A 24,415-nucleotide genomic window follows, 5' to 3' on the forward strand; every position below is an offset into this window, starting at 1 on the left:
TCTTTTCAGTCAGTTTTAATCTCAGTCATATGGAAAGTGCCGAGGTACAAGTAAAAATAAGGATGATGCCTTGTGTCACTGACAGAATACACAAATACAACAAAACAATTGTTATATGCTGTTGAGGCTGATGGTTTAAAAGACAACTAAATGTTCAAAAGACACCTTTAAATCATGAGGAGAGATTGTTGGGAGTTGTGGGAAAGTGTAAAAAAAAAAAAAAAAAAAGGGAAGTAAGAGATTCATTGTGATAAACAGGGCTAGGACTGGGACAAACATTTATATATAAATATTTACTTTAAGTCTGAACAGCACACTCATACACATATTTGCACTCACACTATTTATTTTTTTTTTACTATTATTAGAATTTCAGTGAACTTTTCATCATCTTTCCCTCAGGTCTGTTTGACCCATTAGAAATCTCAAACATTTGGGTTACAGAGAACATTCCTGTGTTTCAAAGGAACATTGTGTACACACATTCTAGGTGATGAAAAAATAATCAAACTGAAAGAAATAAAAAACAAAATAAATTAACATATTCACCAATATCTTCCAATAAACAAATTAAAGAATTAAATCAATAATATGTTTAGTGATCATGTAAATATATCTAATTTGTACAGACATAAATTGTTAACAGCATGATGGAACAATAAACTTTTTCCAATTGCATGAGTAATTTACCCCAATATTTTTTATGGTTCAATTCATTATTATTTAATTATTAAAATTAACTGATACAATGGTCATCCAACCTAATACAGTCCAAAAATAGTCTGTTTTTTTAAAAAAAGAAAAAAAAAGAAAAAAGAATAATAACAATTCAGTTTGGTGATCAGGTTTCTGGATGTATAGAGGGGTGGGACGGTGGTGCAGCATTTAGCTTCACAGAGCTCCAGGGTCCTCGGCTCGATCCCGAGCTCTGTGAGACGTGTCTTGTGTTCTACATGTCACCAAAAACATGCCAGTGGAGTAGCTACTCTAAAATGCTCTTGTGTACACTGCCCTGTGATGGACTGGTGTCCTATCTAGAACGTGTATTCCACAGACTCCAGACCAGGTTAAAGCAATTACTGAAGATAAATGAACGTGTGACGAACATTACGTTTCCTCTCATACCTACTGCATACACATGTAAGTCACTGGCTGAGCTCACAGATACCTGCTACATGTGTTAGATGTAGATTTATCCAAAGTGCAACAGATTGCAAAGTGTTAAATTACTGTATAAAAATGGCTAAGATGATTGTCAACTATATCGGATTGTCAGAGTATCCTAACATTATCCTACTGCATATTCATATAAACAGTGCTGAGGAAATAACCCAAAATATACCTTGGGAAATGATTTTCATGAGTTAGGAGAAGCAGTGTAATTCTGCCACTACTTGTACAATGCTCAGAATCTCTCTTGGCTTAAAACTACTACAATGCAAAATACTGCACAAGTGTGATTGTCGCTTGCTTTGTGAAAAAAAAAAAAAATTCACACTTTACAGAAAGAACAATTCACAATTTTATAATCCAGGAAAAATTTTTGGCCTCACCTATCTTCAAAAAAACAGTGAAACAGACCAGTCCACATCAGAAGTAAATTAAAGACATTAAAACTTTTTGCATATTAAAAACCTAACAAGTTTTCATAGTATAATGGCTTATTTGTCATTACAGCTACAAAAAGTATGTGCTTTAGCCTTTTATACCATAAGTGCGGTTTTTTTTTTTACACACACACACACACACAGGCAGTGCCCTGACCTGCACTGTTCTGTAACTGATTGTACTATATTCATTTTTTCCACTTATCTGACATCTGTGTAATCTGTGTGTAATCCTGTATACCACACTCTTGTGTTTGTTTTGTATTTTTGTCCTGGAGGAACATTTCATTCTGTATACAGGTGGGATGATCTAACTTCACAAAGGTTCAAATGAAAAGACAAATGAACAAATGTGACTTCAGATGAAGGGTTAGGACTACTCCACATTCTATGATACACCCACACACACCTGTCACACACACATGGGGATACTCTCTATTCATTAGCTGGAACTGACTGGGGTTACTTCACAGCTCAGCTAATCTGACTCACAGGATAATATTTCACATATTCTCTCAGGTATTTTCTTACATTGCCTTTCTCACTCAATACATTACGTTTCCTGCTCAGTTCCAGCTTCTTTTTAGTTCTGTTTTCGTCTGCTGTTGCTCAGAACCTCTTACACACATCCTGTTTCCCACTCCCACTCTGACTCTATTCTGTACTATTTCTTTATTATTGCTCTGTGTAAAGTCCTGACAGAGCTTCTCAACCTCACATCTCCTAGCATGAGCACTGCTAGGTTGTGAGCTCCTCATGCTCTGCTCTACGCTACCCACAAGTATGTAGGTGTATTCACATGTATCCCAGGGACAGGTCTGGGTAGGGTCTGTTGTCGCTAGAACACTGAGGAGGCTGTGCTGCAAGGCCTCCCATACCCTCCTCTTCAAAGCTCTCCTGCAGATTCCCATGTGCACCATTCTAAAATAAGCAACAGGAGACTTGTTTTTAACTCTGTAATAGCAAATAAAAGAACATGATTTTAAAACAACAACAATCTTGCTGAGGCATGATTTCTCCAACGTTATTTCACAAGGGCATCCGAGCTGCTGGCTTTCTCCCTTGAGGTCATAAAGCCATAAATCGAGGGAACTACAACAGATTTGCTCCGACCAGCCAGCTCTTCCTCATCATAAAACACCTGCAAACTGGGAAGTGTGAAGGCTCAAACGTGCTTTTTCGAAGACATGTGAAGGTATCCGAAGGCATGTTTTAGTACTGCTGCCCATGTTATGCACATGGCCGCAAAAGTGCTATCTATACTCTTCAACAAACATGAGCTTACAGACATCCATTTGAATTTAAACAGATTTGTGAATTTCTCTGACAAATTCTGGAGCTGATATATTCTTGCTAACTATTCCTACATTCATGCATGCAGTACTGCACACAAACAATAACCAAAAATGCATATTAGTAATATAAATTATAGTCTTACCTGGCCTACGTATGGCTGCTGGAGCATGCTGTGATCGAGGCTAGACTGTGCACAGAGAGGTTGACTTCCTCCATGGAGCTCTCCAAATTGCCCATGCTTCTCCTGGCCCACAGTGTCCAAACAGGTTAGCAGTTCTCCCACATACTCACCCACATGTGAGTTACCTGCATGACTGTAGGACGGGGCAAATTCCTGATTGCAGCTCATGGACACAGTGTTTAAATGGTTCATACAGGGAAGTCCCCAAGGCAAATGGTTGGTTTCCAGGTAAAAGCTTCCAGGTTGCTGCAATCCAGACTGTGAGACAGTTGGCAGCCGCTCACCAATGGAACTACTGTCTGTAACAGAAATACTTTCACTGCCATTCACCTCGGTGTGCTTTAGTCTATGATACACTTCCTTCTCAGGGTAAAAGAAGCATGAAAGCTCAGGTTGGTATGCATGTTTGTAGTTCACTGGATGAGACGACTGCTGTTGCTGCTTCATCTGAAGTCCAGGTTGTGTTAAGCTTGGCTGTCTGGACAGATGAGTCTGTGCTTGAAGGGTCCCATGATGAGTTTGCTGACTATCTTGCATAGAAGTAGACTGCTGAGATTGTGAATAGGATTGCTTTGGTATAAACTGCTGTGTCTTTGGTTCTGAAGGACTGTCAAGAAAAGACAAGCATTGCTGCTGGGACTGTGACAATACAGGACTTTGTAAAAATAGCTGCTGACCCTGTGACCATGGAATCAGTGGTGGCTGTGATGGAGGCTGGTGTTGAGGAAAACATTTCTCCTCCATATTGGCCTGAACGCTGCTGGGAAGTACAAAGTCCACCTTCTTCCTAAGAGAGTCTTGGACATAGGAAAGAACATCGTCAGTAAAGTCTTCAAAGCCATATCGACCATCCAGCTCTATGTTAACGAATAGCTCTTCTTGCTGTAGGAGCTCTAAGTCTTCTGGAGTGACCCCCAGACTGCTCATGAGACTCATGAGCTCACGGTTACTCTCTTCCCCTCCAGAGCTGATGGCAGGATCTGGTTTAAAGAGAAGGGTCTCAGGGAGAGACAGAATGTTCTTTTCCCAGTTACTGGAAAAGATCCCACCAAGCTCCTCCTCCTCTTCCTCAGGATCCCGAGCTTTCGGCTCCTCTGAACCTGAAGGGCAGACATACAGAGACTCATCTTGTTTTAGCATGGAGCCCAGGAGAGAGTTGGGATCTAGCCCACTAGGGAGTTTCTGTTGGTTACTGTCTCCTGGAGCAACAGATGCAATAGATTCTGGGCCAGAGGGAGTGCCACTGAAGGACATGTCATACAGTACAGCCTCTCCTGTGGTGAAGCTGAAGGGGAGCATGAGGCCACGTTTCTTCAGGGTCTCTTCTCCTTCTTCATCCCTGCAAGAAGACAATACGTGACTATTTGTGTGTTTTATTGCATTTGAATATGTTGTCTATTGTGTATATCTTTGCACTAAAAAAAAAAAAGATGAATGAGACCTACATGAGTACTCTTTGAGAAGCGATGATAAAGTCAGGACGGCCATTTTTGTAGATGAGTCTGGCATTAGCCTGCACCCAAACCCAGCCACTCTGTTTGGTAAGCAGCCTAAATACAGTCAACCCGCTCTCACCTGTCTTTATCACTGAAGAGGTGTAGAAAATGGGGAGAGTACTCATTATTTAGCTTGTATTACTCCTCATTTTATTTTAATATTTCAGGACAACCAAAAGAGTCAAAGGTTTTGACATACAGCACAAAAGAATGCTACTCTTTATGCTACTTAAAGTACCAAAATTCAAAACACAAGAGGCCTTCACGTCCTTGATATCATATGAAGGGCATGACTCATTTTCTGCAACAGCAGCCCAAAAAACTTACTGCGTATGTGGTTCTCAGCACAGTGTAGCATGTCTGCTGCATGAATAAATTGGTAGCCTGAGCCACGGTAGCACAGCTCTGCCTCTGTGTAACCCAGCACAATCTTCCCTCTGTGCACAGACAAACAGAAAGAAACTAGTGGCCTAATAGTGGATACATAAAAAAGCCAAACAAATCCAAGGGTAAAAGAGTTATCATCCGGATGAGTGAGGGTGGTGTAGATAGCATGACTGCTGTACTGTTGTAGATAGTAGAAGACTGCTAGCAGCCAGTGCAAAGAGCAGCTGATAGGACTGAGATGATAAAATGACATTTTTATCGTGCAGTGGCAGTTTAAAGTCAGTGAATCCTAGATTAAATGTGACAAATAATAAAATGTTTTTGTTACACATTCAATTAGTGTTCAGTAATAAATATTACGAAATAAAGATATAAAAAAATACAATTTTAAAACACAGACAAAACAAACATTTATATACTAAAACAGTCATAAGTGCTAAATGAAGTGTGTCACTCACTTGGCATCACATGCAATTGGTGTAAAGTCCAGTTTGTGTTTGGTCCTGAAGAAGAAGTTTTTGGCACGGATCTCCAGAATGGAGGGTGGTTGGACTGGACAGGCCAGGGCAAATAAGGCCAGCTGAGGTGGAATGGGTTTGCCCTCTGGTGTCTTTTCATTCTGCCCGTGCAAGAACTTTAAACGGCCCTGTAAGTTCAAGGCCTGCAGATATCAAGGCCAAAAGACAGCATGTCAGCCACGTTAGCCACCAAAAGAACATACAGTAGTGATTAGAGGGAAAGATCAACAGTGCTGCTAATTTAAAACCAGTAACTACACATTGCAGTAAAACTATCATGGAAAACTGATGGACTTTCCAATCTAAAATCTTTTATGTGGTAATATACTGGATATAAATGTTAAGAGCTCAAATTCACATTTCATTGGCAAATATTTGTGAATATTCTTGTGTTGTAGACGCTTTAGCTGCAATGTAAAAAGCTGTCATCTGCAGCCCTTAAAGTGAAACGCTAATATCACAGTTATACTGAAAAAACTGAAATCTGCAACAGGCAATCATAGAGATTATTTTCCTCTGTGGCATTACATTAAAAATATGGTTTAGTAACTGCAGCTTGGAGAATTTACGAATAAGTGACTCAGCTTAAACTTTTGCCCACATACAACTGCCAGTAGAAAGGGATGATAATTAATAGGCTAAAACTTAAGAAGCAGAACAGCTTGCAAGGTAAATACAAGTTCATAATTAATTAAGTGACCTGACCTCTCATTGAACCCAAAACATGGACAGTATTAGAGGACCTACAAACGACTTTAAATCAACCGCTTTATTACATACAGTATAAATGGTTATGTTCCTGGTCATGAATTAAATGTCAACTGCAAAATTGCATGCAGGAATAATCACCTTAATGGCGACATTTTAATGTAAATCCTGGGTACCGTCAATTCGAGTACATTGGCCAAAAAGCCACTGAAGTTTTCATAGCCATCATTAAGCCTTGCCTTATAATTTAATACAAAAGATTTTGTTTATATATATAAAGCAGTTCGAATTCAGTGCAGCATTCAGAACTGGCAACTTCAGTCAAAAATATATGTCAATATTTACACGAGCAAAGTTCTCCTTTAGCTCACGTGGGTGTTGCTTTTGATGTACTGGTTGGCCATTCAGATTATTCAATATTCCCTGCATTTGAGCTCATGAATCCTATTTTTTTTCCTGATTAGAGATGTCTAAGACGAGGATTAGCAGCCATACTATCACCTTTAAACATAATCACTTGCATTTAAGCTTAAAAAAAATGGTGGTATATTAAATGTGACCGAAAAAGCAAATATGAAGCAAAAGCAAGAAACAACTTAAAAGTAAACAAGATGTTAAGACTAAGAAGATGAAACCCAAGTCATAAGGCAGACAACAACCTGACAGTCCTTGCTTTTAGTGTAACTAAAGACAGGGGATGCTCTTCAGCTAAACTAACACTTTCAAAAACAGCGACTCTAGAAACTCGGTGTCCTGTCAGTGGCTAAGCCTAGCCTGGAGTGAAAGGACATACACTATATTGCCAAAAGTATTCGCTCACCTGCCTTGACTCGCATATGAACTTAAGTGACATCCCATTCCTAATCCATAGGGTTCAATATGTCGTCGGTCCACCCTTTGCAGCTATAACAGCTTCAACTCTTCTGGGAAGGCTGTCCACAAGGTTTAGGAGTGTGTTTATGGGAATTTTTGACCATTCTTCCAGAAGCGCATTTGTGAGGTCACACACTGATGTTGGACGAGAAGGCCTGGCTCTCAGTCTCCGCTCTAATTCATCCCAAAGGTGTTCTATCGGGTTGAGGTCAGGACTCTGTGCAGGCCAGTCAAGTTCATCCACACCAGACTCTGTCATCCAGGTCTTTATGGACCTTGCTTTGTGCACTGGTGCACAGTCATGTTGGAAGAGGAAGGGGCCAGCTCCAAACTGTTCCCACAAAGTTGGGAGCATGGAATTGTCCAAAATGTCTTGGTATGCTGAAGCATTCAGAGTTCCTTTCACTGGAACTAAGGGGCCAAGCCCAGCTCCTGAAAAACAACCCCACACCATAATCCCCCCTCCACCAAACTTTACACTTGGCACAATGCAGTCAGACAAGTACCGTTCTCCTGGCAACCGCCAAACCCAGACTCGTCCATCAGATTGCCAGATGGAGAAGCGCGATTCGTCACTCCAGAGAACGCGTCTCCACTGCTCTAGAGTCCAGTGGCGGCGTGCTTTACACCACTGCATCCGACGCTTTGCATTGCACTTGGTGATGTATGGCTTGGATGCAGCTGCTCGGCCATGGAAACCCATTCCATGAAGCTCTCTGCGCACTGTTCTTGAGCTAATCTGAAGGCCACATGAAGTTTGGAGGTCTGTAGCGATTGACTCTGCAGAAAGTTGGCGACCTCTTCGCACTATGCGCCTCAGCATCCGCTGACCCCGCTCCGTCAGTTTACGTGGCCTACCACTTCGTGGCTGAGTTGCTGTCGTTCCCAAACACTTCCACGTTCTTATAATACAGCTGACAGTTGACTGTGGAATATTTAGGAGCGAGGAAATTTCACGACTGGATTTGTTGCACAGGTGGCATCCTATCACAGTTCCACGCTGGAATTCACTGAGCTCCTGAGAGCGACCCATTCTTTCACAAATGTTTGTAAAAACAGTCTGCATGCCTAGGTGCTTGATTTTATACACCTGTGGCCATGGAAGTGATTGGAACACCTGATTCTGATTATTTGGATGGGTGAGCGAATACTTTTGGCAATATAGTGTATATACTCATAGAAACATTAAGAAAAATTAAGAGAAATTAAACGCAGTGTTGCTTAATTTGTTCTTTGTTGTTTTAAATTAAATTTGTTTAATTTAAGTTTTGCTTAATTTGTTCTTTGTTGTTTTCACATTCAAGACATAATGTTTTACAAATATCAACATGAAGGACTCATCTGTAAACCGAACAAAACTAACTAGTTAAACCTGTCCATTATATGACAGATTAAATCTATATTATATCTAGGTATAATCTTAAAAAACATACAATAGTAATTGTGGCCTTGCTGTCAAGTCTTGTACAAAAGAACCTTTAAACTTTCTTTTTAATCTTATTTAACTCAAAATATCACAAACATGAATGCCTGATATATGCAAAAGAACTCCTAGATAAGCAAATGCTGTGGATTGTTGTTCAAATTGAACTATGTAGTCAAAATCACCAAAAGGGATGTGTGGAGGAAAAAAGGCTTTTGACAAAGAAAGCCTTGCCATCATGGCCATGGATCTATTATGCTTTGGGGTTGTGTGGCAGCCTGTGGCACAGGAAAAGACGCTGGCTCCTACAACAGGACAATGATCTAATACATACCTCAAAATCCACCATGACCTACTTTAAAAAAGAAACCTGATAATTTCTGGAATGGTCTTCACAAGCCCTGACTTGAATATCACTGAAAATATGTAGGTAGCCCAATAACATCTCAGAATCCCAAAATAGTGGTTGAAAAATTCAGTAAACAAGGAGAAAGACTCCTATCTGGCTACAAAATGTGTCTGCAAGGTATGATATCTGCCAAACAGGGTGTTACTAACATTGCACTGACATAGAAGGGTAACAATTTTATTTTTCAAATAGTTTCCTGTAGAGACTGTGCTTCATTCTTCTTTTACTTCAAAAACCAACAGAGTATGTCATTTGGCCAGGGGTGCAGATAACATTTACATAAAACTGTACCTGTACCAATTTTAGTATTAAGTCCTAACTATGCACACATTCATCTCTGTTTGTTAGTATAATGATTTCATTTGTTAAAGAGATGAGAATACATTTTATGCTCTTAAAGCAGCAAAATATTCTCATAATGTTACTGGTACATTCAAATAGATTTTAAGAAAATATTAGCTAATAAAAGAGGTGTGGTGAACCGATTAAAATAAGTGAACAGGGAAACTGTTTCTTTTCCTAGCATTTCCTTATCGCATGTCCAGAACCTAGCAGTTTTAGCCTCACATCCAGCCATGTGAATGACAGTGAGTGTTATTATTACATGCAATTTCTTACTTAAAAGAGCTAGTTTAAAAGAAACAGCTTCATAACACATGTGTAATGGTTTAAAATTTCTATGTAATATGGTTAAAATTAGGCCCGGGCAATAATATTTCGCAAAAACATATTGTGTGAATGTCTGTGATTTGTCAGAACTCTCAGAGGGTAATCATCGAGAAGAATGCTGAACAAGATTAGAGTATGCTAAATAAAATTTCTGGCATTAGTTATAGCACATTTGTGGTGCACATGTTACAGTTAAGAAGCACTGCTTTAAAGGCACCAAGCAATCTGTTGATTCACTAACACAGCCACTCTGTAACAAAATAAAGCATAAAACAGTGGCTCTATTCCGCTGTAAGAGGATTTTGCTGACATGCTTTGGTCTCTCTAGTCCCAGAGAGGGATAAATTATATTGTTTTATTTTGTCTGTATGCATTTATGTTGAATCCTACATCAGGCTCGGAGGTTACAGAAGTTTCTTTCCAATGAAGAAAAAATTAGCTGGAGTGTTCATTCATGAATGGTAACATCATAGTTTTGAGAAAGCTTTTTAATTGCAAGGATGCCTGCTTCATTTCTTACTTATTTATGAAGACAAAGAATGAGTCAGAAGACACCTTTTAAACTGCTCTGCATGAGTATACTTCTAGTATCTTACTTCACTTATTATTTCCATCCTTCTCCAACTTACCAGAAAGCCAGATGAGTTGTTCAGTAGACATCTTAACCTGCACATGAAATTTCGTTCCAGAAAGGCAGAGTTCTCTGGTGGTAACTGCTCAGGGTTGTAATATGTATGGTGTAACTGTGAATCTTCGGTAGCTGCAGGAAAAAAATCATCATGCTTTTGATATATCAACAGTGATTGATATCTTATGTGTTAAAACCACATGCTAATCAATGCAATATATTAATTTGAAGCTATTCATGTACTGTTTACAGGTGAAAGCAGGAAGCATGTTTGCTGTTCAGAATGTACATCTGCATACAGCTATTATCTATATAAACAGAAATCAGCACACAGCCTTTCTGTCAGCAAGCTCTGCCAGAAAACTTTGTCATTTTATAAAAATAAGTGGACTGGCACTGTATTTCAAGCAGTGATCTGCAATGTGAACTGCATACACAGCTGACATTACCATAACACTACACCCTTATGTAAAGCACTCAGATCACAGTTTACAAAGTGGGGTTTAGGGACCCTAGGGAAGTCTTTTATTTTATTTGTTACTGCAATGAAATTCAGTGCAAAGGTCTCATTTATTTTTGCGTTATTAGCCTATATGATGGGTTTAATCCAAAGCTCAAGATCTCAAAAACAAGACTATAAATAAACTGCATTCTACTGTTAATAAATATGTGTTATGTGAGTTGATAGTTCAGGAATAACAGTTATAATAATTAACCAATATTTTACTGAATACATTTAAATAATTAACCTAATATTTTAACAGTAATTAAACAATATATACTCTTCTTTATGTTTAAAAAAACTGCAAGAAGAACCCCTGGAGCAAAATCCCTGGAGAAGAACGCACTGGATCCGTTTCCATTTTCCCCTTGTGTTTTTTTCCACTGTATAAAAAGGGTCTCAGTTTTGCATTAACTACTACATCAGTGCGACCTATTAAGTGAAAAGCCCTATAATTATTCATTTTACCTTGGACTAGTTGCCCAGTGTCTGGAGAGTTACTGGGGTTAAGAGCCCAGTGGAGTTGCCGTTGAAACTCAGCCCTGTCTTCTGTGTGAATGAGGTCATAAACACTCTGATGGATGATATCTGTCTGTAAAATGCAAAAACACACACATAATAAATAGTGTCCAGCAGTTAAGTGTCATGATAGCAAAAATACAAGTGCAGAAGGTCTGAGTTTTATAGTATAATTGAAACTAACCTGATGGAACCCAAGATAGTCCTGAACAGTTGAAGAGACATAAACAACTGTGCCATTAGAGGTGACCACCAATACAAATCCATTTATGACCTATAAGAAAAAAAGAAAGAGGTTAAGCATGGATGGCAGTTTTAAGATATACTGTAACAGATAACGTGACAAATATTGAGGTAAACATTAACGACATTGGTAATGTATACATTAGAGTAATTAAACAATGAAATAATATTGAGCAGATTTCCTTTATCTTTATCTAAGAGGCACATTTATCTAAAGAAACCTTGACCATCTGAAAGGATATAATACAAGCATAGAACTAAAGTGTAATGGCCTTGTTTAAGGGACCAATATTGGATCTCTGTTGGGCCTGAGGTTCTCAATCAGTCTTCATTCTCTCTTTTTTTAAGCATTAAATGATATTAGTTAGAGCAGAGGGACAGATTACCTGTAACAGTAGTTCACCTTCTGGCAGCTCCTGAACATGTGTATTTGCGTCAATGTTTGCTGGTTGATTCGAGCTGCTTGTTTTCAGGACAGCTAAAAACAGAACACAAGTGATAAGATGAGTACCTCTGGACCTAAGATAATAGCTCTTCCTAATCAAAAAACACAAACTGAAGTGTGATAAAGGACATAAATGCTGAAAATGTGTTAGAATATATTCTGTTTATTATCTGAAAACGAGAGAGTATATTCCATTTTCAAATGAGATACTAATTTATACTAAATTATTTTCTGGTTTTTTATTACATCGCTATCATAATTAACTATGAAACCTTATCCGTTCTGCCTGAAGGCATGGTACAAGATCCCTGTTACTGTTCTTAGAAATTACAGAATGAGGCTCAGTGTTGTTATTCTCTTGTCAATTATTAATTGTGCCTTACCAAACATTAAATGTGCAGTTGTTAATATTGAAAAATGTCCTCGTATGTTTAAGATCAAAACACTGCTGCATGTATTATTCATGTTATATGTTAATATTTGCTCATTCATGAAGGTTGCCGATAATTCTGGAGCTGCGTCGAGTTTATTTGTTCCCAGAATAAAACACAGAAAATAAAATACACTTGCCTTAGTTCATAACAGCCCCTTTTGTGTTTAATGGGGCAATAACACATAGCGAAGGTTAAATAGCAACTTGGTTGATGATTTGTTTGCCTATGGTGCGGTGATGAAAGCAGAAAGTTCAACATGTACAGAAGCTCTAACACACTCACACAGTTCTATACAAAATGGGAATCATGAAAAACAATTACAAAGCCTGGAACACGAATTCGTTACTTTTACTATAAAAATGAATTTTAATAAGACTGCCAAAATGACTCAGTTAAATAAACCTCTTTATGAAACTGCAGTATGGCTGAAGGGAGAGAATCTATTAATGCAAAATCTGCAAGAGGTATGAGTTTATTTACATGAAGCATGAAACCAAATGGCATCAAAGCACAGCAGTGACACAACACTATATCGCTATAACATTAACCATCACTATGTAGCTGCACTGTCTTGCTTACTGCTGCACTCAAAGCGAAGCTCCCCACCTACAACCAGTTGAAACCAAACAAAAACACCCCCTCTATTTGAAATTTCAACTTGTTCCTCTATTAAGGACTGACGTTAAATCAGCATGGCCATGCTCATTGTGAACAGTTCCTCTTCTCTACTCTTAAATTAGTTCATAGTATTCAGCTTCAGATCAATTTATATACACTACCAGTCAAAAGTCTGGACACACCTTTTATTTCAATGTTTTTTGTTTAGGGATTTATTTTCTACATTCTAGAACAATACTGGAGATTTCAAAACTATGAAATAACACACATGGACTTTAACAGTCAGTTGTTATTTTAAGACACGAAGGTCAGGTGTTCTGGAATAGTTCTTGCAAGAACAGTATTGTCGAGTGCATTTACAAAACCCATCAAGTACCATGATGAAACTGGTTCACATGAAGACCATCCCAGTAAAGCAAGACCAAAACTTACCTCTGCTGCAGAGGAGAAGTTCATTTAGAGTTACCAGCCTCAGAAATCACCAATTAACAGCACCTCAGATTAGAGCCGTTATGAAGGCTTTACAGAGCATCAGTAGCAGACATATCTCAATATCAACTGTTCAAACAAGATTATTGTGTATTTCGGCCGCCTTCAGCATTGTTTTACAATGTAGAAAGAAATAAACATCAGGAAAGACCATGAAATTAGAAGGTGTGCCCAAACTTTTGACTGGTAGTGTACAATAGCTAAACAATGCTAAACTCTGTCTGATGTTAACCGGCTAGCTTCTCTCTGTTGTCTCTCTATTGTCTCTACCTCTAACGCTACTCTCTATTGTCCACTGGCACTGGTTCATTGTTGTTGCTGTGTTACAATTTCAGGCAAAAATGTTGGATAAATGATTGAAGTTTACTACAGTAGAACAGTACCAATAGCCACTCAGGAGTGTAACTGTAAAAGTGCAGTTAAAGTAGCGTTTATGAGCTTTACATGCTCTGATAGAGCAAACAAACAATATAAGCAGTCCAAGTTTTTTTTTCCGCTTTGCATGTCAAACATGCCAAGGTGGGAAATTACATGGTGGTACAAATTACCACTTAACAACAATTATAATAACACTTATTAACATCACAAATGCAGCATAAGTCCCTGCAGGGACAGATTTTGACTATAATTGTTTAGCTTGGCTACCTGATGTTGACTTTAGTTCAGTTCAATTAAATAGCAAACAAACTCTTTTAATATGCTGATCCTTTCAAATAAAAACAGTCCTATACATGTCCACATCTTATCTTATTATTGTTTCTTAATACACTAACCAGGCATAACATTATGACCACCTGCCTAATGGTCTGCTTTTTGCTGCCAAAACAGCCCTGACCTATCATGCACTGTGTATTATGACACCTTTCTATCAGAACCAGCATTAACATCTTCAGCAATTTGAGCAACAGTAGCTCATCTGTTGGTTCGGATCACACGGGCCAGCCTTCACTCCCCACGTACATCAATGAGCCTTGGCTGCCCATAAAATAAAAAAACAAAAATGATGTACTGTATGTTTAAAAGCAATGCACTTCATTCAGCTATGGGACTGTTTAACTGTCAGTAGGAACTATTTTCCATATTTGGCTTGGTTAGGTTTCACAAGCAAGAGACAATCTTTTCAGAATCAGCAGCATGCACAAAACTGAGCAAGAAACACTAACAAACCTGTCATATAACTGTGATACTTGCACTCCCTGCAGTCAAGTTGTAGATAAACATATCAAGAGAAAATAAACACTAGTCAGACTTGAAAATTTTCACTTGTGGTGCAGTGACATAACAACACAAGTCATAGCCAAAGTCTTGTCTAACGATTTGGTAACTTATTACCAAGGTCGCAAACACGATGGTCACCCCTGACCACCAACATCTAACCAATTAGATCAAGAAGGCATATGTATTTTCCACAAGTCACAATAATGCAACCAGTAACAGTGTAACACAATGTTTCTAGTCTAGCTATCCAGTCCCTGCCACCACATGCGTTTAAACAGAAAAGAAAAATATGATGATGATGATGAAGAAGCTGGCACATAACAAAAATATCAGTGTTTAGACCCCTAATAAGGGCAGTGTTCTCAGTTGCTGTCTACAAATAAACTGCATATTTTACATGCACAACAGAGCTTGGAAATCAAAGCCACAGTGCATTGTGGGATTACTCAACCATACTGTTGACCTGAGCTCCTTGTTTGCATTCATTGTTCAGATGCAGAAGATAATGTGCACAGTTTATTTTAATTTGCTAGTGACTGATATGGCTGAATGACAAGCTGCAGGATAGCCCTAAACATAAACAACTTTATATGGATAAACATTCTAAGAAAGCAAAAGCATGACTAATTAGTCTATTTAACAATTCCAATCTCTACAAAATTCCAAGCAATAATGATTTAATAGTGGACTAATGATTTAATGAAGCACTTACCTGATCTTCACCTGATTTTCTATTTTGGGTATGGATTCAAAGGATTTAATGTGTTTAAAAACTGATAGTCACTCGAAGCACAAGTATTCAACTACAGAACTCAATCTAATTACACACTTTCAAACTGGAGTTTCAGTCGCTGTGTAGTCTCATATTTGGCAGAATACAAACTGACCAGGCATAACATTATGACCACCTGCCTAATACTGTGTGGTGTCCCCCTTTTGCTGCCAAAACAGCCCTGACCCGTCATGCACTGTGTATTCTGACACCTTTCTATCAGAACCAGCATTAACTTCTTCAACAATTTCAGCCACAGTAGCTTGTCTATTGGATTGGACAACATGGGCTACCCTTCACTCCCCATGTGCATCAATGAGCCATGGCTGTCCATGACCCTGTCACCGGTTCACCACTGTTCCTTCCTTGGACCACTTTTGATAGATACTGCCCACTGCAGACCGGGAACACCTCACAAGAGCTGCAGTTTTGGAGATGTTCTGATCAAGTCATCTAGCCATCACAATTTGGCCCTTGTCAAACTCGCTCAAATCCTTACGCTTACCCATTTTTCCTGCGTCTAACACATCAACTTTGAGGACAAGATGTTGACTTGCTGCCTAATATATCCCACCCACTAACAGGTACCATGATGAGGAGATATTCTTCACTTCACCTGTCAGTGCTCATAATGTTATGGCTGATCAGTGTATATGTAGTGCAACATGCACACTGGGGGACATTTACTCACCAATCCACTAACAGATAGATGTGAGGAAACCCACACATACATGTACATCCACACATCCCACACATACATGTACATCCACATACATGTACATCCATGTACCAAGCCAAAGAATGAAGTAGGGACACTGCAGCGTTGGGACAGCCAGGCCATGTGTCACTGCCAAATGTAATATACTACTAAAGCCACTGGGGCAAGAGACGCACCACTTCTGTTGTTTCTTTTCAGTACACAGTGCTCTACATATAGAGTATACAGGACTGTCCATCCAGTTACCACAGATATAAAGAAATACATCATTAAACACTGTCAAGGTATAGGCTTATTCTTTTTACTAAAACAGATTTCACTTACAAGATAATTATTAAACCTTCTAAGGTCAAAACAAATATGGCACAAAAGGGTTGTGCGCTGAACTTCATTTGATCCCTTGAATGTATGACTAGTAGAAAACAAAAGGTTAAGCCATGCTTTCTTCTTTCTGAAATAAATAACTAACAGAAGAGTGCTGTTGTACTAAATATCCGTATGGCAGAATGAAGTGTGTTCAGTACAGCAGCAATGGCAATACTTGAAATGGGGAAGTTTTAACTCAAGCGGACGTGTGAATTGCAAAGACTTTTATAACAGCATATAAATTATGTCCATGTAAAAAGAAAATACCTGAAAGCTCATGTAAAACTGACTATACCAATCAATGTTATTATTACATAATAAAAATAGCTTGAGAAATCTGTGCAAGTTTAGTAAGTACATAAAATACTTGATAGTAAAACAGTGTATTAGTTTAATTAGGTCTGTTGAGCAACATGTTAGTTGCTATAATTGGAACATGGAATAATTGTTATTATACAAAAAGATATAATTGACAAATTTTAGATGTTCAATTTGAAGAAAAGATTTGTTGCCGCCAATTGAATGGATCGACAACACAATCAAGCCTTATATTGTTTGTGAAAATACAGTGCATTTTGCCAAAAGAAAAAAAAAGTGATTTACAGAAAAGACAAAGCTATATGTAACAAGACCCCAGCTTGCTGTTTGATATGATAAAATGCTTTTAGACTCTTTTGTAAACAGACTTGTATAAAAGAGGAAATGTGTGCTAGTAAAACATTAAGATCATATCTCAGCAGGCTTCTCTGCACTGCTCGCATGCAATAGGTTTTGAGCAGGGCCCTAAAGAATTCCTCTCGCTCCACCACTGGCTCACATCAAGACTTGGCAAGAGCCCTGATGTTCAGTGAAATGGGTCAAAGTTTGGTGCTGGAGACAGTGAATATCAAACTCTTTCATAATTCGCATCTACAATGTCAAGAGTTCACAGAGTCTGTTCGAGATTACTCACGCAAACTCTCTAGACCAATTCTCATGAGACCAGGCATAATGGTGCATATACAACACATAACAATAATCAGTGGCTCTCAGGGCCCATGAAGGAAACTCAGGCATGAATGGGCAATCCTGCTGGGCCATTTTCTCATGCCATTTGCCAGCCACCTCTGGTTTCTGTCTGACTCAACTGTGCCCTGCTCAGACTCTGAGGAATTGCAGCACGTCTTTTTCTTCGCATCTGACTTTTTATTTATTGTGATACATTTACCCTTGTGTTTCTCCTGTGGCTATATGCTACTAACGTGGTTGAAGGGTTTTTCCTATCTCATATCATATACTGTTTATTGCTGAGTCTGCTAAGTTAGCTGCCACATAGCTAAGTGTGTGGCTAAGTGGTTCTAGTGTGGTTGAGTGGTTTTCCTGTGCCTGATCAGGTTGTTTGTGTATCACAGAAGGATCCTAATGCTGCTGGCTTTTTACTAATATGAAGTTCTGGAGCTGGAGGTTCCTCTTCATACAACAGACCACTAATTTTATTTGCTTTGTTCCCCTATTCTGCCAATAAATACTGTGTATTTAGCCTAAAGGTGCTGGTCTAGGTGCTCCCTGCCTCTGCACTGGCCACATAAAGTATGTAGCATTTGACTCATACAACCCGAGCACTGGAAACACTACAGTGCCCATGAGGACACAGTGAGCCTGACTGACAGATTTAGACCTTAAACATCTAGCTAATCATGCTGTAGCCCACATCCAGTATTCTCTGATAAACATAATAAGAAAACAGTCTGGGCCCCATTATAAGTGAATTAACCACTTGGCAGCAGACAAAAATCAACAAATAAGGAGCTGAGACATCATGCATCATGAAGACTCATGCCATTCAGCTTTCAGCCATCCCTTTGGTCTAATACCTAGTTATTCACAGAGGAAGAGTACAAAGATGCTATATCTGCAGCCATATCTGAGAAATTTTTCCAAGACACTGACCAAACAGAAGAAACCAGCATGTTCAGTGGATCTGGTCAGTCACTTGATATTGCTGCTCTCACCAGGAAAAATTACACAAATTTACCCTACATGATTTACCCTGTGTATTCAGGCAGCACTTTGGGCTTGCCACCAAGACCAAAGGAAGGTTTACAGCCACTGTCATCATTAAATCCTGATGACTGCATTACAGGGATTACACTATAGTTCCACTGCTGGCTCCCAACCTGGTCAGGACTCAAAGCCCTGTCTATACCAGATGGCAATAAAATTACTATAGACACAAAACTTTTGCTCTTTCCAGTCCTTTAAGTTTAAAACAAGGGTTTTTGTTTGAACACTTATTTGTTTGTTGTTGTTCAAACCTTGCAACCTCAAGCCTGCATTACATCAGTGGAACTGTGCAATGCTTATTTTCATGGGAGTTCCCCAGGGCTAGCTGGAGCTACAAGTTTTTCAGAAGTGGGTCATCAGCCTAAAACTGCATCCCAAACACAAGAAATGGAAACATCCTTGTCTCAGGAAAAGATTTCCTAAGAAGGGGATCTGCATAGGGGAGTTATTGCCTTATATGCCAGGTAAGGAACCATGTGGTGACACAGGGACAAAGACAGTGGTTGTGGACCCCCTGTGAAAGAACCGAACATATCAATTAACTAGAATGTTGGTTCAATCATAGCTATATCAGTCACTCGGATGGTACAATGACAAACAGTCCATAGTTGGCCTGCCCATCGTCCACACCCTTGTTTCTACTGCTGATGCTTCCCAGACTGTGCAGAATTAAGCAATTAGGCCAAAGTGTTGTGTATCCTTAGTACTATTGCTTTCACTAACGGTTGGAAAATGCTGGCAACTTCCTCTGAAAGTAGATCTGCTGTCCAAATGGGCAAAATGTTTTGGCACAAACAACTGAAGACTATAACTGAACAGTCTAGAAAACACTACTGAATGAAAAAGGCTCCCGTTCACATCTTATATAGACTTAAGTAAAAGCCGTTCCAATAATGTACACCCCACATGCTAGAGTCTGTGCGTTTCCAGGGTTGGAAAATACAAACTTCCTCTCTCTATTTACACTGAAGGTATATATGGCTGCCATTTCTTGTGGTAGAATACTAGAAAGACACAGAGTTGCCTAAGCAGAGGCTGGCCCACTCGGTGGAGGACAACAAAACCATGGCCTACAAATGTTCTGAATACCACGCTACAACCATGGCAGTCTAAAAGGAACATATACTCTACATGTAGAGGTGAGCCACTCCAGGAAGTCTGGTAACCATAGTGTTGTGCAGGTGACTAAAACACAAAATGCACTAGAATTAAGAAGAACCACAAATTAAGAAGCAATTAAAACAAGATTTTTCTCAATCTGAGTTGATGAATGCTTTTGAAAGTTGTTTATCTGTTTATTTTAAGTTAATGAAAACTAATACTTCTATCAAAAAATGTTACTTGTGAAATCACAAGGACATCAAATATATCAATCCATTGATCATTTAAAACTATACTGTGAATCATATGGCTATAATGCCCTCCTCTACCACTATCTGACACACGTCTATATATGTATGTATAATACACAATCTCGCCAAAAACCACCAATACATGAGTTTTACTGATTGATATATCTCATACTGAAATAGTGGATATAGCTGTTTAGTGATGTAGTGATATAGCCGTCAGGAGTTTTTTATTCACTTCACTTATCCAACAATCAGAAACAAACTCTACTGCTACAGATAAATCTTTTCATTTGATATGTTTGTGTAAAAGCAACACTGGTTCCCTTATTTCTGAATAGCACAAACTCTTTCTACTTAGTACTCTTTTTTTTCCGAATCCCGCACACTGCAATCCGAGAATGCGGGCTGGCTGTGAGTAGCCACTATTTTTAATAGGCATAGTAATTAGCCTGAATGATAGACAATATTTCCAGAATCATAGTGGGGAAACAGTGGTGGAAGATGCAGTTACCTCAAATTTCAACACTTCATCAAGCAAAATTGCAACAATTTTTTCAACAAACTTCCACAGTGCCGAGCCAAAACGTTAAATAAAACACTTTCTCCCTTGGTTAATAGACAAACATGATCTGTTTCATCAGCAGGGGCATTTTAATGAGAGAATAAAGACTATGACTACATAAAGACATAAAGAAGCCCCTCCCAGGGATTCAAGCACACACTTTTCCCCCATATAGACTGCAATACATATAATTGCCTCATTGTGCTTTTGAGTTAAACTGCTTTAACTCTTTTATCCTAGATAACTGCATTTCCAAGGAACTGAATCATCGGACCGGGCAAGTACACTGGAGTTGTCCACCCCTGAAACTCCACACATTACTTAAAAATAAATACAATAGCTTCATTCATTAAGCGGCAACTCGCACATGCACTATTGCACTAACTGAAGCACAATGAGAATCATATGCTACTGACACTAAAAAATCTATAGTAATGGCTTTTAAAATGGCAAAACTGTTTCATTTGTGAGTTAAATCTTAGCCTTGTTGTAGAATTTGTTAACTGTTCACACTTCCCAAAAGACAAAGATTTAATACCTGCAACATTACTCAACCTTATAAAAAGACCATGGAAGAATTGTACACAACAGGAGTGTTTTGTGAATGATAAATAAACCAAATAATACACAGAAACATGAACAACTACTACTCTACCATAAAACCTTCTGCAACATGGAAATTGCGATGTTTCCTAGTGACAGGAAACAAAACATCTATTGTTTTTCTTGTATTTTAGCACTTTATAGGGGAAGTGAAAATGTGCGTCTGATTTGGACAAAATAAATCCGATGCAGCTGAATGAATCCTGTCTGGTGTTGTGCAGCTTAAACTCACTATTGAAGTGATTTTTGGCACGCAGACATCCAACACTCAGCCTGAGAACTGTCAGTTTGTCCAGCTTAGCGATGACATCCTTATGAAAAGGCAGCAGGCTGGCCAACCGGTCCAGTTCTCCATTCAGCCGATCACGGTGCCTCTTAGACGGATTTGACTTTGCAGGTTCAACTGAAGACTCCTTCACACTGATAAAAGAAAGAAAAGAACATAAAATGAGCTTTATAGACTTAGTAAAGCTGCATGATCAAACTCATGTACCAATATTAGAGACCTCACACACTGTGCACACAGGACAGTCGTGTAGCTTAAACACCAAACAATATTTCTGTCAGTTCTCAGCTGTGATGCATTTATGTGAAACAGAGTAATATCATGATTTCTCAATGCCAGTTTGTTCACTGTTAATTGTTGATGAGTGATGTAAACTTATCTCCTCAAAACAGTAAACTGTGTAATGATACATATGTGTCTGTGTGTTAATTGAGCAAGTACATATACACCAATCAGGCATAACATTATGAGCAGTGAGAGGTGAAGTGAATAACACTGATGATCTCCTCATCATGGCACCTGTTAGTGGGTGGGATATATTAGGCAGCAAGTCAACATTTTGTACTCAAAGTTGATGTGTTAGAAGCAGGAAAAATGGGCAAGTGTAAGGATTTGAGCAAGTTTGACAAGGGCCAGACTGTGATGGCTAGACGACTTGATCAGAGCATCTCCAAAACTGCAGCTGTTGTGGGGTGTTCCCGGTCTGCAGTGGTCAGTATCTATCAAAAGTGGTCCAAGGAAGGAACAGTGGTGAACTGGTGACAGGGTCATGGGCGGCCATGGCTCACTGATGCACATGGGGAGCAAAGGCTGGCCAGTGTGGTCTGATCCAACAGACGAGCTACTGTTGCTCAAATTACTGAAGAAGTTAATGCTGGTTCTGATAGAAAGGTGTCAGAATACACAGTGCATGACGGGTCAGGGCTGTTTTGGCAGGAGTATATTGGGGAGGTTGTTATGCCTGACCAGTGTATATGCTGTTTAACTCATTTAAATGTAAGAGGTGCTACTCTGACTCTGTGTAGCCATGTTGATCTGGAGGAACTTGGAGGACCTCAAAAATGAGTAGAATTCTGAATTGAGGGACCGTTTTTTTCGTTTTTCCTGTTTGGAAGTTATAGCATCGCTTTGTAACCACTGAACAGCTAAACAGAAAAGCGTATGGAAGATAAAACTGTGACACAGTTGTCCAGAACATATTAAGCTTGACAGCCATCAGCAGCGGTGTACTGAGGAAGACCACGCAACCACTCAAACCCTAACCACAGCACCACTAGGCAGCAGACTGTGGGGAAGGGCTGAAGCAGAGTGGTAAGGCAGGTCGAATGATATACAGGAAAACGCAGCCCTTTCAGCCACTGTATGCATGTTTGTGCAGTCCAGCTTACACTGCATGCTGTGTGTTGAAGAGCATGGGCTCGAGAGGTGTGTGCCATACTGAGCAAGAGAACAGATAATAGTTCACTCACAGACAGCAAAGGAGTGAGAGATAACAAGGCTAGCAAGTTCACGAGGAAACCCAGCTTAAGCAAGCAGCCACAAACAGCTTCGAAAGGTACACAAAAGGCACAGCTGAGAAGTTAAGAAAGGAGGTAACAGCACTTTTAGAAGAAGCTCGCACCATAGTCACAAGCTATCCATATGCAGATAGCTCCATGTGCACCAAATTACGAAAGGTGACAATGGCCATATGATAATGGTATTTATATCAAATATTACATTACAGTCACTTCATTATTTTCTTGAGGGTTTCACTGTGTATGTTTGTGGTTCTCACTAACCCTGGTGGATAGGAGAGGTGAAAGAGATATGTAAATGAAGATGTCTTAACTGTGAATGTTATTAAATGCACTGTCAAAGCTGAACTATTTTATCATTAAAGCAGTTTAGCTGCTAAACTGGTTCATCTTACTAAACAGCTAAACTTTAATGCTTGGTAATAAACTTATATGTTGCATAAGAAAAAGTACATATTGCTTCATAGCTAGCTAAATATTAGAAGCGTAGAAAGTAGTAATAAGGACCCGTTATTGATAGGGCTAGTGTTATAATATGCTTATTACGACATTGTAACAAATATGTAGTGTAATTAATATGTAATTAAAATAATGTAATTAATATGTAACCATCGTTATAAATAACTTTTACTAATATCTTCCCGCTGACAGGAAAGCTAACCTGAGTGAGAGGCTGTATGAGAGAGATTCACACTATCCATGACAAGGCTTTTACATTAGCTTTTCCTGAAGACTCGAGTATTGTTTTACCTTTTCAGGGCGGGTTTCCTCCGTTTGCGACTTGCATAAATATTTTTTGTGCTCGTGGTTTCCATTGTTTTGGAGTCCTTGGCCCTTTAGTAGTTTCAAAACAAACCCCCGGCGTTAAAAGCAGCTTTGGTTAGCTGGAGAGTGTCGTTACTCTTAGCTAGCTACATGTACAAGTAGCTAACAGTTCCTCCAAAGAACTCATATTAGAGAGTTAGTTAATAGACTGCGGGCAGACGGGTAGTTGTGCTACACCACGATGCTATCCGATGCATTTAGATTAACTTTGCCCTACATATACACATCTCTTTGCATGTTTCCAAACAGCCGTCTCTAAAGTCCGAAGACGCCTCCACCTAGCTCGCTAACACTACGCAACTAGTTAGCTACTAAATTTTTTAAAACTAACGTTTAGCTAGCTAGGTAACTGACTCCGTGCCACGCACACTAGCATTTCGCTTTAGAAAGGACTATCTATGCATTTGCCCGTTAGATTCGTCTGGTGAATATTAATGTAAATATAAACTGGTTGCCAACAAGCTTGGTAACGACGTCGCTTCAGCTTCAGCTTCAGATAATTCCCCTGACTGTCTTGACACTGCGACATCAGGCGTTCACGCCACTTATGTGTAGTTCGCGAGTGAGTCGACTCTTAGATCCGAGTCTTTAGGGGAGCTAAAGCTCATATCGAAATCCAGTTGCATATTTCAATATATGCAACATGTAAAATAAGCTTTTGTTTGCATATCGCTAGGCAGCAACTTTGAAATAAACAACTTTAAAAAA

General features: G+C 39.1%; 1 protein-coding gene across 2 annotated transcripts; it reads right to left on the reverse strand.

Moving 5' to 3' along the window:
- On the reverse strand, positions 1–24,266 carry ahr1a (aryl hydrocarbon receptor 1a). 2 transcript variants are annotated; one of them, XM_058384576.1, is made up of 11 exons: positions 23,633–24,266; positions 21,312–21,499; positions 11,846–11,937; positions 11,401–11,490; positions 11,166–11,289; positions 10,197–10,327; positions 5,426–5,628; positions 4,908–5,017; positions 4,530–4,671; positions 3,046–4,423; positions 1–2,528 (listed from the first exon to the last, which is right to left on the reverse strand). In XM_058384576.1, the coding sequence occupies exons 1-11, from the start codon at positions 23,695–23,697 to the stop codon at positions 2,403–2,405; spliced, it is 2,649 nt and encodes an 882-aa protein (XP_058240559.1). In that variant the 5' UTR covers positions 23,698–24,266; the 3' UTR covers positions 1–2,402. The 2 variants fall into 2 exon arrangements, with proteins under 2 accessions (XP_058240559.1, XP_058240645.1); XM_058384662.1 differs by having other exon boundaries at positions 2,451–2,561.
- Positions 24,267–24,415: the final 149 nt, after the last annotated feature.

Source organism: Hemibagrus wyckioides, linkage group LG01, assembly GCF_019097595.1.
Source record: "Hemibagrus wyckioides isolate EC202008001 linkage group LG01, SWU_Hwy_1.0, whole genome shotgun sequence".
Lineage (NCBI taxonomy): Eukaryota > Metazoa > Chordata > Actinopteri > Siluriformes > Bagridae > Hemibagrus > Hemibagrus wyckioides.

What these genes read in the sequence shown, in the direction of transcription:
- ahr1a (XM_058384576.1), bottom strand. Translation starts at nt 23,697, where the DNA reads ATGGAAACCACGAGCACAAAAAATATTTATGCAAGTCGCAAACGGAGG. An exon ending in AGGAAACCCGCCCTGAAAAG is followed by an intron (nt 21,500 to 23,632) that starts GTAAAACAATAC and finishes TTCTTTTATCAG; the next exon opens with TGTGAAGGAGTCTTCAGTTG. An exon ending in TGCTGAGAACCACATACGCA is followed by an intron (nt 4,672 to 4,907) that starts GTAAGTTTTTTG and finishes ACACCTCTTCAG; the next exon opens with TGATAAAGACAGGTGAGAGC.